The 16247-nt window shown below is 41.0% G+C and overlaps 2 protein-coding genes across 5 annotated transcripts in view; one reads left to right on the top strand and one right to left on the bottom strand.

Moving 5' to 3' along the window:
* Positions 1-1770: 1770 nt before the first annotated feature.
* Positions 1771-11374, top strand: LOC137785828 (rho family-interacting cell polarization regulator 1-like). The gene is made up of 17 exons (XM_068577390.1): positions 1771-1908; positions 4348-4435; positions 4568-4701; positions 4837-4915; positions 5049-5072; positions 5176-5229; positions 5399-5548; positions 5718-5781; positions 5871-5914; positions 6008-6133; positions 6339-6487; positions 6597-6705; positions 8010-8648; positions 8746-9008; positions 9703-9790; positions 9876-9969; positions 10073-11374. Exons 3-17 carry the CDS (start codon positions 4610-4612, stop codon positions 10141-10143), a joined length of 2046 nt encoding a protein of 681 aa, XP_068433491.1. The 5' UTR covers positions 1771-1908; positions 4348-4435; positions 4568-4609; the 3' UTR covers positions 10144-11374.
* An 8-nt stretch (positions 11375-11382) lies between these two features.
* The window catches only part of vrk3 (VRK serine/threonine kinase 3), a 6749-nt gene continuing 1884 nt past the window's right edge, over positions 11383-16247 (bottom strand). For 3 of the 4 annotated variants that reach the window (XM_068577503.1, XM_068577661.1, XM_068577748.1), the window contains exons 6-15: positions 15773-15913; positions 15374-15429; positions 15154-15220; positions 14643-14727; positions 14460-14562; positions 14279-14371; positions 14051-14183; positions 12891-13008; positions 12666-12724; positions 11383-12575 (exon numbers count right to left, since the gene is read on the bottom strand). In XM_068577503.1, coding sequence (XP_068433604.1) covers positions 12439-12575; positions 12666-12724; positions 12891-13008; positions 14051-14183; positions 14279-14371; positions 14460-14562; positions 14643-14727; positions 15154-15220; positions 15374-15429; positions 15773-15913 — 992 coding nt within the window. In that variant the 3' untranslated portion in view covers positions 11383-12438. The remainder of the gene's footprint in view (positions 12576-12665; positions 12725-12890; positions 13009-14050; positions 14184-14278; positions 14372-14459; positions 14563-14642; positions 14728-15153; positions 15221-15373; positions 15430-15772; positions 15914-16247) is intronic. The other variant, XM_068577578.1, reaches the window with a different exon arrangement.

The raw sequence follows: 16247 nt of genomic DNA, 5'->3' as shown, positions 1-16247 counted from the left end.
AGACAGTGGCTTATAGAAATACTGACCAACTTTGCATGTGACATGTCACATGAATTGACTTCATGTGAGAAGAGCCTGTTGGGGATAATTATCAAGTCCTCAACTGGCATTCCATTGTACTTTCCAATATTTTCGTTTGTTTCCTAATCTGCTGTTGCTTTTATAAATACAGTTATTGGTAAACGTAATGGTGTCTGTGCCGCAAATGTTATTTGATTTAAAGTCTGCTTCATTGCAGTTTTTCGAAATCCTACTTCCAATTGTATCAAGGCATTGAGCTCCAGCTATTGGTTTCGAATAATATTGCTCACATGTTGTCGCTACCGTGGAAGAAGGGCTGCATAATCCCAGTTTTTCGTGGACAATATTTAATGTATTACTTTAATTTAATGGCAATGTCTTCAACGTTATTTTTCTGTGAAATAGTTAAGTCCGTGTTGTTTTTCTGTGTCCGACACAGATGTTGTGCCTTGGTGCTGTATGTGCTTTGTGAACCTCAGTCATGCAATAGTTTTAGAAGTCTCTGTGAGCTTGACTCCACCTGATCACTATTATTATTAGTATTATAGCTATGACGTATGAGCGTCATTATATAGCCAACGTGAGGTAGCTAGATATGTTAATTTTGTCTAACGCGAGGTAGCTGTATTATGTCTAACGTTAGGTAACGTTAGATATAATGACGTTACTTAGACTTTTGTCGCACTAACGTGTTTAAACTGTGTTTACAAGTTGGCGGTGGTATCCAGTAAACGTTAACGCTTAAATTATTGTTTTATTAATCTTATAAAGCGCAAATTTTAGCCGGCAATGGACTTTCATTTAATCTCGAAGATTAAAAGCGACCCTCTCGGTTTTGTCAGCTGCTACGTCCTGTTTTGTAGGAAATCTGGAGGAAAAAGCGCCACATGTTGTTGCCCCCCCTCCGTCCACCCTCCCTCCTTCCCCCTCTCGGTCAGACTCGGACAACCTCGCTCCTTGCATCTGGTAAATTTAACTGCGAGAGTTGAACATACTCGTTTCACTGGCCACCCTTGGGTGTCGACTATTTTCCGTTTGACGATAGCGAAATGCAAGGAGCAGCAAACGGTGACAGGCTGAGGGACATCCTTGTTGCCACAGCAACTAGCAGTAACACGGTTTCCGGCTGCTAAAACGACATTTCAAAATAAAAAGCGTGCGAGCTTTTCTTTATTCAATTCTAACGTTTTATAGCTTTGATGAAGGTGTTTGAAGCTGTTCACAATTGGGTGAAGCTACATATATAGGAACATAATTTGAGTACAAATTGATGTATGTTTTGAAATGGATAACTATGACACACCAATAGACTGTTACTATCATGTGTAGCCAGTATTTATTCATTTGATATTATATTGTAGATTTAATTGTAAATGTAAACATGTTCCATTTATTGCACTCTGTTTATTGTTTAACGTGCGAAAGCGTCAAACCTCCTGAAATATGTAGCTGCGGTCTCACTTAACCTAACGTTAATTTAAATATTAACCTAACGTTTCATTTACATATCACCTTCTGAGTCCAGAAGGTGATATGTAAATGTATGCACACTGGTAAATGGCTTTGTTTTTTATACTTCTTGTGTTAGTACTATGCACTATGTGTATCACATATATATATAATTTATAAACCTTGTGCAATACATCTCATTCGTGTCTGCGTACGTTTGCTGCACATCTCTCTTCACTTTATTTTGCTTTTATATTGAAAACCCATAACCGGAAGTTAGTGGTGGCAGCTGCCGTCAGCTTGATTGTGGACACAAAAAACTGCGAAATCAAGGAGAGGGACAGCGCCCAGAATAACTGTAAACCTCTGCAAACTGAGCATCGCGTTGGAAATGAGAATCCGGTCCTGTTCTCCGGGGGGTCGGACATTAAAACAGAGGTAGGAGGGCGCTGCTTTTGTCCGCAAGGTCACAGAACAAGGCTGTAAATTGTTTTTCTCTACATGGGCATGAGTCCATCCGACGTGAAGTTGCTTTCCTGTGATGTTATCGAAAACACATCCGCCAGCTGGCTGAGATTGACTTAATCCATAATTTTCCGTGCTGTCTTTGGCGTTGATCGTGTGCTGGTTGGACCTAAACTTTGGGTGGGTGGACAGGATGTTGGGGGTCCTGCTAGGGACGAGTGGACTTTTTTTTGTGGCCTGTGATGAGCTCCGGGGGCTGCGGTGGGATATGTGCCGAATACAAAATCTGGCTCGACTCCGGTTCCCTAAAATGTGCCGTTTGAGCTCCATCCTTTCCCGTTTGACTTTAAAGAGCAACGGCGGGATGTGTGAGCGTGTTGATCCGACTCAGTGGCCTGCTGCCGCCGGGTTAGGCTAATCCAGTAATCTAGAGTTATGTTGGAGGTGGTGGCATTTTATTGTAACACCATTCCCCCTCCTCCTCCTCCTCCTCTTCCTCCTCAAACACACCGAGACCCCCAAAGTATGGATGAACACTGGTCGGTTGGGGTGTGAGCTGCGTAGTTGTGTTTATATCTGCACCAATGATCCCCAGGATCCATCATTAGTCTATTATCGGATCATCTGAGCGACAATAAATTGCTTCCAGTTATGATTATGACTAATCTCGAAACGTCACATGCACGACTTTCTGTGTGATAACACATCGAGCAACTCATGGTCAGATTAAACCAGTTTAAGATGCGATGCATCGTGATTTTAGGGCCGAAACCTCGATTAATCATCAACTATTTTAATAATTGTCACATTTTTTATTTATTTTATAAATTATCAAGCAAAAAGTGTCTACTCATTCCAACGTCAGACCTGTATCTGAAGTTTACCGTTGCACGTTTTTAAATCGATCTATATTGACATGTTATTTGTGACGATTTCTAGACTAAACAATACATTTACATATTGTTTAAAAACGCATCCCTCTTCAGTGATCAATTCCTTTGTCAAGAGAAATGATTGTGAACCATTAATGATTCTGAGGTTTTCGTAAACCCAATCTACCCACATGCTGCATGTGCTTGTGAAAGCAGAGCATGAACCAAAAGCTTTTTTCAACAAAACTCCAGTCTTGTGAGGTGATTGGAAACAGGGTCCTCTTTGTTCCCGCCGCTCGGAGAGGATTAATCCAGTTAATGATCTCTAATGTAAGGAAAGGGATAAAAGCACATCTGACAGAGAGGTAAATGGCCCTCAGAAGTCTGCGGAGCTATTTATGGGTGGGTGGGAGTGTGTAAGACGTGTTCATCATCATGATGACTTTTCACTTTCACAGCTGTGCCCACCTCAGGGTGCAGTTTGTAGTCCAGCACATGTTCTTGGGCCATGCTTGGCAAAATGTGGTTGGTGGTAGGGTGTTTAATCCGTAAAGGCTCTCTGGTATGGCACCATTTCTTTGCCATATTCTAGCCCCTGACCAACTGTAGTTAATCCTCCCAGTATGCAGCTAAGATTAGCGGTTTAACTGGACCCCTGGCCTGGAGCACCCGAGCCCACGGCCTCTTTGTGTGGCAGGAGAACATAGAAAGACAGCAGGGTGTATACATCTTATTCTCATGTCAGCAATGTTGTCCCTAACAAGGCTTCGATTTTACAAAACCGTAATCTGTGTGGTTAAAGCATTTAATACCATCTGTTATAATAAGACGCATTTCTCTTCTGGGTTTGAGTTCAGTGGAAGACAATGGGCAGCATATGTCCCCAGTAGCTCTGTCCTGTCTCATTCACAGATCCAATGTGTTAATATGGGTTTGGCTCCTGCTTTGACAGCTTTAGCTTGGTTTAAATCTGTAATCTCTTTTATGACTAGATTAGCTCGTGCAGGACCCTTTCTTCCTATGGTTTCCCCCGACTTGAGGCATCACGCTAATTGGCACATTTAATGATTTATTTTGTAGTAAAAAAGGTAACATTTTGGACATCCTGGCACATACCAGAGGGATAGTTTTATATTCTTGAGGCAAACTTCTGTGTAGAATTTCCTGTGTAGAGTCAGACATGAGACTTCCTGTACTCTGGTGTTGGATGTGGAGGGGGTGGAGAAGTAGGGAAGGAAGGGGAAGAGAAGCAAACGCAGAATGTACTCTTTACTGTTGTCAGTGGTGGCCACTGTGGTTGCTGCATGCATGTCGTTCACCGTCTCAGACTTTCAACAAAACAATGTGGACAGACCGAGGAAGTGAAAGAACGGTTCCTATCTTCTTTTTTCCTCCACCAATTTTTCCTCCATTGACCTCTGTAATTATCAGACGTTGTGATAATCACAGAGTAAGAACAAAAAATCCTGTCAGGTACTGTGAGGTATGAAGTGAAGAGGGACATTTTTGTCTCTAATGTCTCCTTTTTGTGTAATTACAGGACATGTCCATCAGTTTGTTAAAGCCACAGTGCTGCACTCAACTCTCCAAGCATGCTACAGTAGTGACAATCTCTTCGTACTCAGCAGGTCAGCATTACTCTTTGTTTGTCACTCTCTGTCCTGCCAATTTCCTTGATGCCTTAATTTCTAATGTGCTTTGATTGAAATAACCACGGAGGTCTTATCAGAAGTGATCCTATGTTGCTCTCCCTCGCTCAGCACTGTTTTATCCAAGAGAAACGTGCCTTGTAAGGAAGCAGGATGTTCACAGGCTCCACAAAACTGCCACCCACTAAAACTCCGCAGCCCGAGCGGCTGGATGAAGTGTACGCTGCCTTGCGTCGAGGCTTACAGTGAGTAAACACATCTCAGGCTCTGTTTGCAATGATTCCAGTGGACAGCTGCCAGGTGGAAAATCACAGAAAAACCACCACATAGTAAATAAATAAATAAATAAATAATTAACAATGATGTTATTTTCTTGTCAGGTCATACTTGCAGGTCCACCAGCTGGAGCTGGACAGTCTGGGTCACCAGACCAGAGAGAATAAGAGGAACGGTCGTTTGGTGAGAACTCATGTCGTCGAACCAGTATCCCCAGTATGAACTGTCATTCATACCGGTCTGGACGCTATCGTCGCCCGTCAGTCAGGATGTTAATTTGACAATGTTGATGCTAAATGTGTTATTTCCTTTGCAGGGGTCTTTGTATGAGTTGGATAAGGTGAGTTTCATTCACACCTGGTGAATACAGACGCCAGTGCAGCACACTGCGACTTTCATCTTTTGTTTGCCAAGTTTAATAATTTATATATTTTCTTTTGTAGCAAGTGAAAGGTATAGAGAGGTTTATGCGTCGCCTGGAGTTCCACCTCAGCAAGGTGTGTATTTATATGAGGAATTAATTAAATACATGATATATGTATATCTACATTTCATCCAATTTTCAAGACACTAATAAAAAGTACATTTGTGATAATATTAATTTTCATTCTCTCTTCTGGTGAGAATCTAGCATTACATTAACGTGTGCGATATTTGCTTTTCCAGGTTGAGGAGCTTTACGATGCTTATTGTATACAGCGGCGGCTGCGTGACGGAGCGAGTAAGATGGTGGCAGCTTTTAACTCTGCCACTGGCAGCAAGGAGGCCAGAGAGAGCCTGAGTGAAGCCAACAAAGGCTACAGGGAATGTACAGAGGCAAGTGACTGAGAGGATGTCAGTGTGTTTGCATGTTGCAGCAAAGACACTGGATTCTTTGTGCTGGAGTTTCTTTTCGTTTAAAATAAATATCTGACTGTGTACTGTATGGTGTTATGTTCTAACCAATCGCTGTTATTATGTTGTTCAAATCCTTGTGCCTCTGCAGCACATGTGCTCACTTGAGAGTGAATTAGAAAGCCAGATGGGAGAATTTCATGTCAAGATGAAGGGTGAGTCACTTTCTACCACTTCCTATTTTCTTCACTCTGCGTTATTATACATTTATATAGTTCTCATTTTCTTCTTGCGGATGTTCCAGGCCTCGCTGGCTTTGCACGCCTGTGTGCTGGTGACCAGTATGAGGTAAGAAACACCAATACGAGCATGTAGACACTCCTTGTGCTCTGTGAGTCTCTGCCTTCACCGCGTCACATCGGCTGTTTTTGGCCCCATCAGGTCCTCATGCGTTATGGGCGGCAACGCTGGAGGCTACGAGGCCGCGTGGAAGTCAGCAACAAGCAGATATGGGACAGTGAAGAGTACGTCTTCCTGCCTCTCGTCACAGAACTGCTGTCAATCAAGGTAATGAAATCGGCTTTAAAAAGAGAAAAACAACAATGATTGTAATTACAGCACCAGCTCAAAATAAACTAGAGGCAATTTGTTCGGTCGCCAGCCTTATCCTCTAAGTTACTACATGCGTTCAAACAGACTGCTCGCTATAGCTAATTGTCCCCACGGTCTCGGCCTATCCTCATTTCCCGGTTTGTTTATTTTGGGTGTCAAGGTGACAGAGCTGAAGAGCCTGGCCAATCACGTGGTGGTGGGCAGCGTGTCCTGCGAAATGCTCGACCTGTTCTGCCCGCTTCCCCAGACGCTCGCCGTGGACATCAATGACCTCGGGACAGTGAAGCTGAACCTAGAGGTCACCTGGAGGTACTTAAACCTTGCATGGCCTCTTTTATCTTTGTCATTTGAAACTTTGAACATGCTTATCTCGGTTTTTGTTTTGTTCCGTCTCTCAGTCTTGCTTTGTTTTTTTCAGTCCGTTTGATAAGGACGACCAGACATCCTCCTCGAGTACAGTTTCCAAACGTCTGCTGTCCAATCAGAGCCCTCCTGACACGCCCTCTATGCGGGAGCAGGTGTTTTATGTGAGTCACAATAAAAGAGATCCTATCAGAATACTACACTAACAAACCATCACACCTACTCTGTTACACTACCTAGAGTTTGTAAGGATATTTAACTGCTAATTATTTTAATATACATTACACACTGTTTTATATTACTGATACTACTGCTACTACTGTCATTTCATTGGCTTGTTCTATTTCAGCTGCTCCCCAACTGCTTTGTGTGTAGCGGTAGCACTGATGTGTGTGAGGATATTCACAGAGCGCTGTGTGTTAGGACATGTGGTGGTGTGAGTGCCGTGCCTCATGTGAGGCGAATGAACGATAGCAGTAGCGGGACGTGTGACAGCAGCAGCATGTATAGACGGAGCTGTGGTCCCTGTAGCTGTTTAATAGTGGTTGAGTAGAGCTCCAATATGTCCCTCCTCTTCCTCAACTCGCTGAAGAGCGTGCCTCGGGGCGGGTCCAGGCAGAGCCGCTCGCTGGTGGAGGCGTTCCACAACGTCATGGCAGACAGGACGGCGTCCTTGCGTTGTGAATTCAGCCGCACAACACCCAGATTCATCTCCGTACAGTCGGTGTGTTGGGACATAGTTTGTTTAGTTCATAGTAACCAAACAATGAATAGATTACAATAGATAATAGAGAAAGCCTGATTATGTGTTGATCTAAAATGGAGACAATCACAGACATTTATCAGCCTCAACTGTATAAATGATTATATGTAGTGTTTTAAGGCCTACTTATTGATCACTGTCTGTGTCAATGAATTGAGTTACAAGTGATTCTTTGTTTCTGTGTATAAAAAGCAACAAACAGCGATAATCGTTTAGTGTAGAATATTACAAGTTACCATAGACTAAATTGATAAATTAACATTCCCTACATATTGTAATCTGTAAATGAACGAAACAAGTTATATATTAGATGTATATATGACGTAGCACACAGATAAATCTGTCCCTGTGAATCTCCAAATGGTTGCTGTGTTCATATATAGATACTTTTATAAATAAGCTCCAGTCAATAGAATGACTGACTGGTTCTCAAAAACCTTTCTGTCATGCCGCCTTTTGGAGCAGAAAAAGTTTCACATCCCACTCACTCTATTAGTCACACATGACACCAAATCATTTAACTTTAGTTCCACATTTTTTAGCCTCTGTTGCCTGCCTTTCAATTCCTCTCTGACCCACAGTTTGGGGGCCACTGTATTATTCCGGATTCAATTTGATGACCAACATGTACATAGAATCTGTAATCCTGCGGTAACATGATCATATATTTCCATCAATGTTGTCTGTGTCTTGTTTCCTGTCTAGTCTCTGCTGAAACGACAGGGGGAAATGGAGAACGGGACCGTCTGGTCCAACTCCTCTGAATCCTCTGACGACTCCTCCAGTCCGGCTTTGGCTCACCACGCTCAGCGGCTGACGGCCTCCAACATGCTGCAAACCCCTCTCACCCCTCAGCTATCCTTCACGCCGCACAAGTCCAGCGTGTCGACGCCGTCGCTGTCATCTAACCAAGAGGAAGATGAGACAGAAGCTGGGGAGGTTTTTACTCAGGCAGATGCGGTGCCCAATGGCCATCTGCAGACTTCCTGCTCTCATAGTCCAGACTGCAGTGTGACTGATAGAGTGTCTGTCCAATCAGCTAATCTCTCTGAATCCTCAGCAGACCTGAGCTGCTTGTGCCCTGATGTTTCCTCTGTAGTTCCTGTGTCGCTGATAGAAGCACAGGATTTGTCTGAAAGTGGCGTCCCACAAGTTTGTATTTCAGCTAAGGAAGAAAAAGATGACGCACCTGAGGATTCGTCAGTAAAGGCTGGAAAGACTGAAGCAGAAACTGAGGACCGCACCACTAGAGCAGGAGAGGGACGCCGGGTAGAAGCATCAGAGAAACACAGCGGGCCACATCCGTCCGTCCAGGAGTCAAAACCACCAGAGGACGCTCTGACGGTGAGATTCATTCACTCCTTTTGTTCTTGTAAAGTTTGTAGATGCAAAGATGTAGTGACGGTGATATTTAAACAATTGCATTTGTTTTCCCCTATAGGTTTCTTTTCCTACTTCTTCTAGTTTCACTTTGGAAGTCGAGACAGCCCTTGAAAGTTTTGACTTTCTCAACTGCTCTGATCTTGAGGAGGAAGAGGAGGAAGACATGGTACAACAAGAAGACAAAGGAGAAAAGAAGGAGGAAGACAGGGAACAGGAAGACAAAGGAGAAAATAAAGAGGATGATGGGCAACATGAAGAGAACCAAAACAAAATAGTGGAAGAGAAAGTGGAGGATGAAGAAAACTTTTACTCTGGGAGAAGGTCAGTGTTGGTAATCATTGTTCGGAGTGGAATGTGGCACCTTTCAAGTATTTCATCTCAACAAATTTTCATTTCACGTTACTAATAAACATAATAAAACTTCCTGTCACACATTATTCTGACAAGGGAGCATTATTCCCAGATGGTATTCCTCAATTCAACCATTGCAGTCAAACAACTAAAAAAACAACACTCTATACTGTTTTGTAGTATTTTGTAGTAAAAGTATTTGTAGTGATTTAACAATTGAAACGACAAACAGTATGAAACCTTTCTAAATGAAAAATTAGAGAAAATAGATGTAACTGCTTTTGCGTGAAGTTTGTTGTCAATTTGCCAATGGTCTGTCGGAGATATTGTAGTTTGCAGAAATTAGTTTGCAGAAATTCCCAACACCTCCAACGTGGCTAATTTAAAAAAATATTTATGGTCTAAATTATGACGTGAACACAACCAAAGATCATACTAAAGAAAGTCTTATGGTTACTCAAATCCCATAAATCTCACTGACCAACTTCACTCTAAATCAGCCAAATATCTCCAAATGAATCCGGCTGTACGGAACAAAGTACATAGATGGAAACATCCATATATGTCAGTAATACAGTGTATTCATGCAACTAAAGAGTTTACATTTGCCCCACCATGCATGTCACTGTTACATTAGTCTACTGTTATGTGTCTCACTCTGCAGCGATGAGGAGGCAGACGCTCTACTGATCCTGATGGAGGCACCAGAAGGATTCAGGAACTCCGATGAAGATCGTTTCTCTGAATCGCAGGTAATCAAAGTATCCGATTAATGCTTGTTAATGCCATGTTAATCACATGTGAGTTTAAAGAAATGGAACATTGATTTTTAAAAAGGAGTCAAGTGTTGGGGACGTGCAGGACTTGTGTCAAATGGAGATGCCCGAAGAGAGGGAGGAGCACAGCGAGGAAAAGGGAGACGAAAAACTCGGTGAGAAGAGTTTGCCTGTAAACAGAGGCTGTAGTTGTTCATGTCAACACAGAATTTGGAGGCGTGAGGAGTTTGTTAATTCCCACTGTTTTTAATCTTTCAGGAGAGGACACGTCACATGGTCAAGAGGAGCGCCCCACTACTCCCACCCATTTAGCCACTACTGTTTTCTGATGGCACAGTGGAACCATAGCTAAACCATTTCTCCCACTCTGACCTACTCATGCCATCTCCCTGTTACACACCTCATCTCCTGGAGGATGTTCCACTTACTGCTCAGACAAACAAGCTCCTCCATCACAGTTGAGTTTGTGCACATATTTGCCTAAATAAACCTTGAGGTGTCTGCACCTCGGTCATGACTGAAAGCCCCTCCCCTCCCCAAAAGAAAAGTCCCTTCAGAGTCCTCATTATTTCAACACACAAACATCATGTTGCCTAGGTTGAAGTGGGACACCACTTAGTTTACACTTTCATAAACTGTTCCTGTCATGTAAAAATTCAATGTCCAAAACATTTCAGGAGCAGCTAAAAGCGGCCTTGTTTGTGGCTTTATTACAGAGCATTTATTAGTTTAAGTTGATGGATAAGCCTACAAGCACTTACTGTGTTGTCCCAAGTTTGCATTCAAAGCCATCGGTATATAAACAACAAACGAATCAGTGTTAAATCAGTTTACGGCCCAGAGCTCTTTTCACTGTTGGTGACAGATAAAGAATTCGTGAGCATGTGATGTTTGTCTGAAGTTTTTCATCAATGTGCTCTGGAGATCAAGTCACTTCTAATCCTGGAAAGTATCCTGACAATATCTTTTCATTTTTCGGCATCGGAGACCGTTGATTATCCAGAAATACACACGGAGTGCAGAAGTTACATTCAACCTTCAGAGCAACACAAGGAACATTAGTGATATTAGGACTGAATATAAACACTTGGGAGTCTTGAGTTTCTCCTCGAACTTTGGTCCAAGATGAAAACACTCTGCAGTGTAAAACTATATTTAAACCTGCATGTGTAGCTGCCTCACACTGCCAGCATGTCTGTATAAAAAGCTCAACTGATCAGTTTAAGCGTGTAAGCTAGGCTTCAGTGCGAGGAAGTCATCAGGTCTGTAGCTGTTCAAAAGCCGCCTCACAGGGGCGCTATAGTCTTTCAGCATCATGCTTCCCATTGTTCTACATAAGCCTCCTCATTCAGAAAGTGCCTCAAGTGACAGATGTATGGTTTTAAATGCCACGACAGAAGAGATCAGGCAAAAGATAAGTGTTTATTTTCTGAATTACTTTAAGAGTGTGCACAATAAGATATATTTACTGTTTCATATAAAGAATTGTATACGTCTTGAAATGTTAAAATGTTTATGTTCAGAAATGTTTCAACTTTATAAAGGTTTCTTTCAAATTAACACGTCTGTTGTGTTGAATGAATCGGTTTAATCTGTAATAAGGATTGTGACAGAATGCATTACAACAAGAGCACAAAAAACATGACACTCCATGAAGTGAGTATGTATAAATGAATGATGGTGTTTCTGATGAAGCCAAATGGCACTAAGGCACTGCTACCTACGCCTACATGTGTGGAATTTGTGTTATTCTACATCTGTGTGTTGGCTCATTTTAAGGAAAGGAAATGTTCAGTAGTAAAACATTCAAGTCAAAAACAGTTGCAACAGGCAATCAGTTAAAAGAGGAACACTGACACATTAAACAATGTGTCAAGAAAACCCAAATGCATGCAGCAAATATGAAGATCTTTCATCGTGCTCACATTGACGTGAGCTCTTGTAACTGTAAAAACACTAATCTATGAGAACCCACAATATCATAAATGTTTAAAAAGTATCCACATCAAAACCCAATGACAGAACACGAGTGTCACATTGAACTCTACAACACTATATTCAGTGCATAAAACCTAACAGATAAAACATGGCATGATAAAAACAAGTTGAACATTTTGAAAAATGTTCTTCTTTTTGTTCCATTTCTCTGGAAGCATAAAACACAGTAAATATTTGAAAATACAATTAGCACACAGAATGCACAAGGTACTTAACTTTCAACATTTTAGGTTTGATATTCGCTGAGCATGAGAGGCACATTTCTTTCTTACTTTCACCTGAATTATTTGTGTCCTGTATAAAAATTGTTCATCACCTTCAAATTTGTATTTAATGTAAGAGTGGAACTGCAGCTGTAAATGCAAGGGATCAATATATCTTCATAAAGTTTTTTCACAAAATATATTAAAAAATAAAAAAACATAACGGAAGACAATGTGTCACAGCCCACAAGCTTAAGTGGACTCACTCAGTGGAGCGAACTCTTACTCATAGTGAAAGAAAAATATTGAATATTCTGCCGATTAAGTTTTCTGGTTGTGTAGTGTCTGGACCCTGTAATATAACCCAAGAACCACATGTCATGTGTACATACTTGTTTCTGAGCTGCAGAGAAGAGTCCTCCCCTAAAGACTGAGCGGCAGCTCCAGTGAGCCCCCAAGCTGCAGCAAAGCGGCAGTGAGTCCAGCCTTCAGCGCCGAGTAGTCCGGCTGCTCAGAGTACTGCAGAGTCATCACTTCAGTCAAGTACGTTTTAAATGCCTCTACATCGTGACACAGACAAACACACAAATATATCAGAAAATGCACTTGATCAAACACTTACGTGTTATATAACAAACATGTTAACTCACTGGAAACTCGCTTCTTCTTAAAGCAGTGACTCAACAACGCAGGAACATCCTCAGTGTACCTACAAAGACAACTACTTAAAGTACTTACTTTCTTTGTATTATAATAATAACCTCATCATATTGGTTTATGTTATGCAGGCATGTTGATACAATTCAGTCTTACTATGGTGAATCAAAGGTGTCTAGACTTTAAACATCCCAGTGACGATACCCCGTCTCTCTCACCTCTGCTTCTGAGCGGCTACCTGGGCCGGGTCAGTGAGGAGGGTCCACGGCAGCGCTCCTGTGTGCCAACGCAGCATGCAGTAACCCAGAGACTGCAGGTCACTGCGTCGAGACGGAGCTTAAAGGAGGATACACATTAATGCAACATCGGTTTTTCCTCACACATTTACCTTTTTAGATGCATCAACACCACAAAACAATTCTCAGACGTACATATCACCTTCTTTTGTGTTTTTTATAGTGACTCAAAGTCAAATGTTGAAAGAAGGGGTATTCAATAAAAATTCAACAAAGTCCAGTTCGAGAGAATTTCCTCATAAGAAGGTCTGGAACATCACAATGATGTCTAATGACTTTTTTGATTTGGTTGGTGTGTTTCCTAGACGAGTGCCATAAAGACTATAAAGCTCTGCCGTTTGAAATAGATGCTCTCTGTCAAAATTGTATAACTTTTAATTATCTTTTGATTTTAGGTGTGAGTCCAGATACAACGGCATCTGGGTCCGGACCTGGACCGCAGTCCACCTATGAGTGACTCCTAAACTAAAGAATACCACAATAACAAAATTAGTCTCATAGTGTGACTTTCAGTCTGTCTAGTATTAGTCATGATGGACCGTGTCGAATGCAGCACTGAGATCCAGTAATACTAAGACTGAAGTTCTGCCAGTGTCTGTGTTTATGTGGATGTCGTTAAAAACCTTAAAAAGAGCAGTTTCAGTACTGTGGTGCTGACGAAAGCCAGAGTGGAAGACATCAAAACAGTTATTTTTGGCCAAGAAGTTGTTCAGCTGTTGAAAAAACACTTTTTCCATTATTTTACTTAAAAATGGAAGGTTTGATATTGGCCCATAGATTTTCAATCTTTCAGGGTCTAAACTAGCCTTCTTTAAGAGTAGTTTAATAACTGAAGTTTGTCGGGCTTGTGAGAAGAAACCTGAGAGAAGGGATGTGTTTACAATCTGTAAAAGATCAGTGGTCATGCAGTGTGAAATATTTTTGAAAAAGTGTGTTGGTAGAAATCACAAGCAGCAGGAGGAGGTTTTCAGATGTTGTATAATGTTGTTTAGGCTTCTTTGGTTAAGCTTATAGAATGAAATGGCGTCGGTTTTGCTGATGTTAGTGGGAAGAGGAATCAGTGAACCACAGAAGTGACTCACCAGCTCCCTTATGTGCGTCCAGGCTGATGAACTCCATGGTGCCCTCATGTTGTGTTCTGCTGTCTTCACGGTACTCTACATGTTGTCCACCGGGACAGTACCTGAAGGCATGGCAGTATCCTACGAGGTATACCTAATCTCACGCACACACACAAGCAAAAAGCGGTCAAAGGAAAACACATTTCAATCATGGGAACTGACAGCTTACAGTTGGAGCATATTTTTCACCTGTGACTTCTGTCCGAGATGTATGAAAATGTTTTCTGCATTGATATCAGCATGAACATACTCGTTTGCATGGATATACTGCAGCACATCTAACTGAAGGAGAAAGAAACGTCAATGATTATTAGGTGAGGGGGAAATCAAGAATATTGTCTGAAAAACAAGACATTAAGTTTACACTCACTATTCTGCAGGCGAGGTGAAAGACAGTTTTCTCAGACAGAAGCCCTGCTTTTTCTTTCATGACTGACTGGAGAGATTGGCCCATGTTGGGGAAAATCAGAAACCTATAAACAAAATTAAATAAAGAACATTCATAGCAGAACAATGTTGCTGTTAAACTCTTTCATATATAACATTTTCACACCTGTAGGACTCTAAATGAAGACCAAAACCAACACAGGAAGGAATGCCCAGCAAGTCCATCTTGTTCTGTTTGATCCACTTGTCAACTAGAGAGAAACAACAGTTTATTACCACGTGTGGTTCACGTTTAAAGTTACACTACGGACAAACCAGGATTGTATTCAAATGGTTTAATTGCTCCTGTTGAATACATTGTTGTCCACTTCTGCTTTTCTTAAATAAAAAGACGAATGGTTATTGTGAAACTAGATCTTGTGACAAACTGTCAGAACACTTCTAACTGTCGACTTACTTGTTAGTAGCTTTGTTTCAGTTTTGTCACCTTTTATAACTCAGATTATTTAGCAGCATGATACAGCCAATATAACAACTGAAGTACTTGACAGCGATAAATACTGCAACCGTCTTTGTTTTGACAAAATAAATAAGTCCTGGTATGACGGCAGCCAGACCCCCGTAGGGAACAGAAAAGGATTTGGAGGGACTAAACTAGAGAAACACTAAATCCTTACCTGACGCAGGTTTAGCAGCTCTCTGTAGAAAGTTCTGCTCATTGAAGATTCTTCCTACTTTAGCTCCCTAAGATGAAGAAAAATAACACAAGATGAACTTTATCGATCCCACTCAGGAAAGTCTACAGAAGAGCGATATTTGTATTTACTATTTATGGGACATCTGTGATTATAATTCATCAGTACTTTAAAAAAAAAAAAGAGTTGGGGCAGTACTTACCAGTTTGAGGATGACATTTGATTCCTTTGGATTGGATTTTGGAACTATTTGCAACACTGAAAAAAGACAAAACAACGTTATTTAATTGTGACAATATAGGCTCTTTTCTACCATTATTATTATTATTATTATTATTATTATTATTATTATTATTATTAAAAGGTCAATTGCTATTTTGTCTTGAAGAAAACTGCAGTTCTGTCCACTAAACTAGGTTAGCCATCACTTTCTATACAAAATGGTACAAAATGTGCTTTTATGAAATTCACCTGTTAAAACTGTTCAGATTGATTGAATTTAGATATTTAGCAATAAATGTAGTATTATCATCATGAATAAACTATCTTCTTTCTTTCTTTACTTCCCCAGGTTCCCACGATGATATGTACACAGCCTCACCTTCGTAGAGGAGCTCTGTTGTGCTCTGACTGAGCAGTTTCACCAGCCTCCACTTTTTGCCCGTCGTGTCTGTCACTTCTTCACCTTCCTGTAGCGGCTCCACAGCAGACGCATATTTTGCCTTCTTGGCTTTGTTTTTTCCTGTCGTTGTAGATACAAGGAAAACAATTAAGATAACACACTGACATGACTAAATGATACACAACTGTATAGTTTGTCTCTCTGGGCTTAATTTCTGAATCCTGATGTCACAGATTTAAAAATGTATGTGTGTGTGTGTGTGTGTGTGTGTGTATATATATATATATATATATATATATATATATATATATATATATATATATATATATATATATATATATATATATATATATATATACACACACACACACACAAAAATACGGGACTCTTTTTAAAGATTTCCTTTCATGACATTCATGTGTTTTTTCCAACAGCAGGAAGTACAGAGTGACAG

This window comes from Clinocottus analis, unplaced genomic scaffold (assembly GCF_023055335.1).
Source record: "Clinocottus analis isolate CAN_PGR_092001 unplaced genomic scaffold, fCliAna1.0.p SCAF_1, whole genome shotgun sequence".
Classification (NCBI taxonomy): Eukaryota; Metazoa; Chordata; class Actinopteri; order Perciformes; family Cottidae; genus Clinocottus; species Clinocottus analis.
Note: the sequence above shows the minus strand (reverse complement) of the source record. Positions and strands in the feature narration are given on the sequence as shown.

Excerpts from the sequence above, each read along its gene's own strand:
- LOC137785828 (XM_068577390.1), top strand. The coding sequence starts at position 4,610 with ATGTTCACAGGCTCCACAAAACTGCCACCCACTAAAACTCCGCAGCCC. Across the intron at positions 5,782-5,870 it reads ATTTCATGTCAAGATGAAGG|GCCTCGCTGGCTTTGCACGC; the intron begins GTGAGTCACTTT and ends CGGATGTTCCAG. Across the intron at positions 6,706-8,009 it reads TGCGGGAGCAGGTGTTTTAT|TCTCTGCTGAAACGACAGGG; the intron begins GTGAGTCACAAT and ends TTTCCTGTCTAG.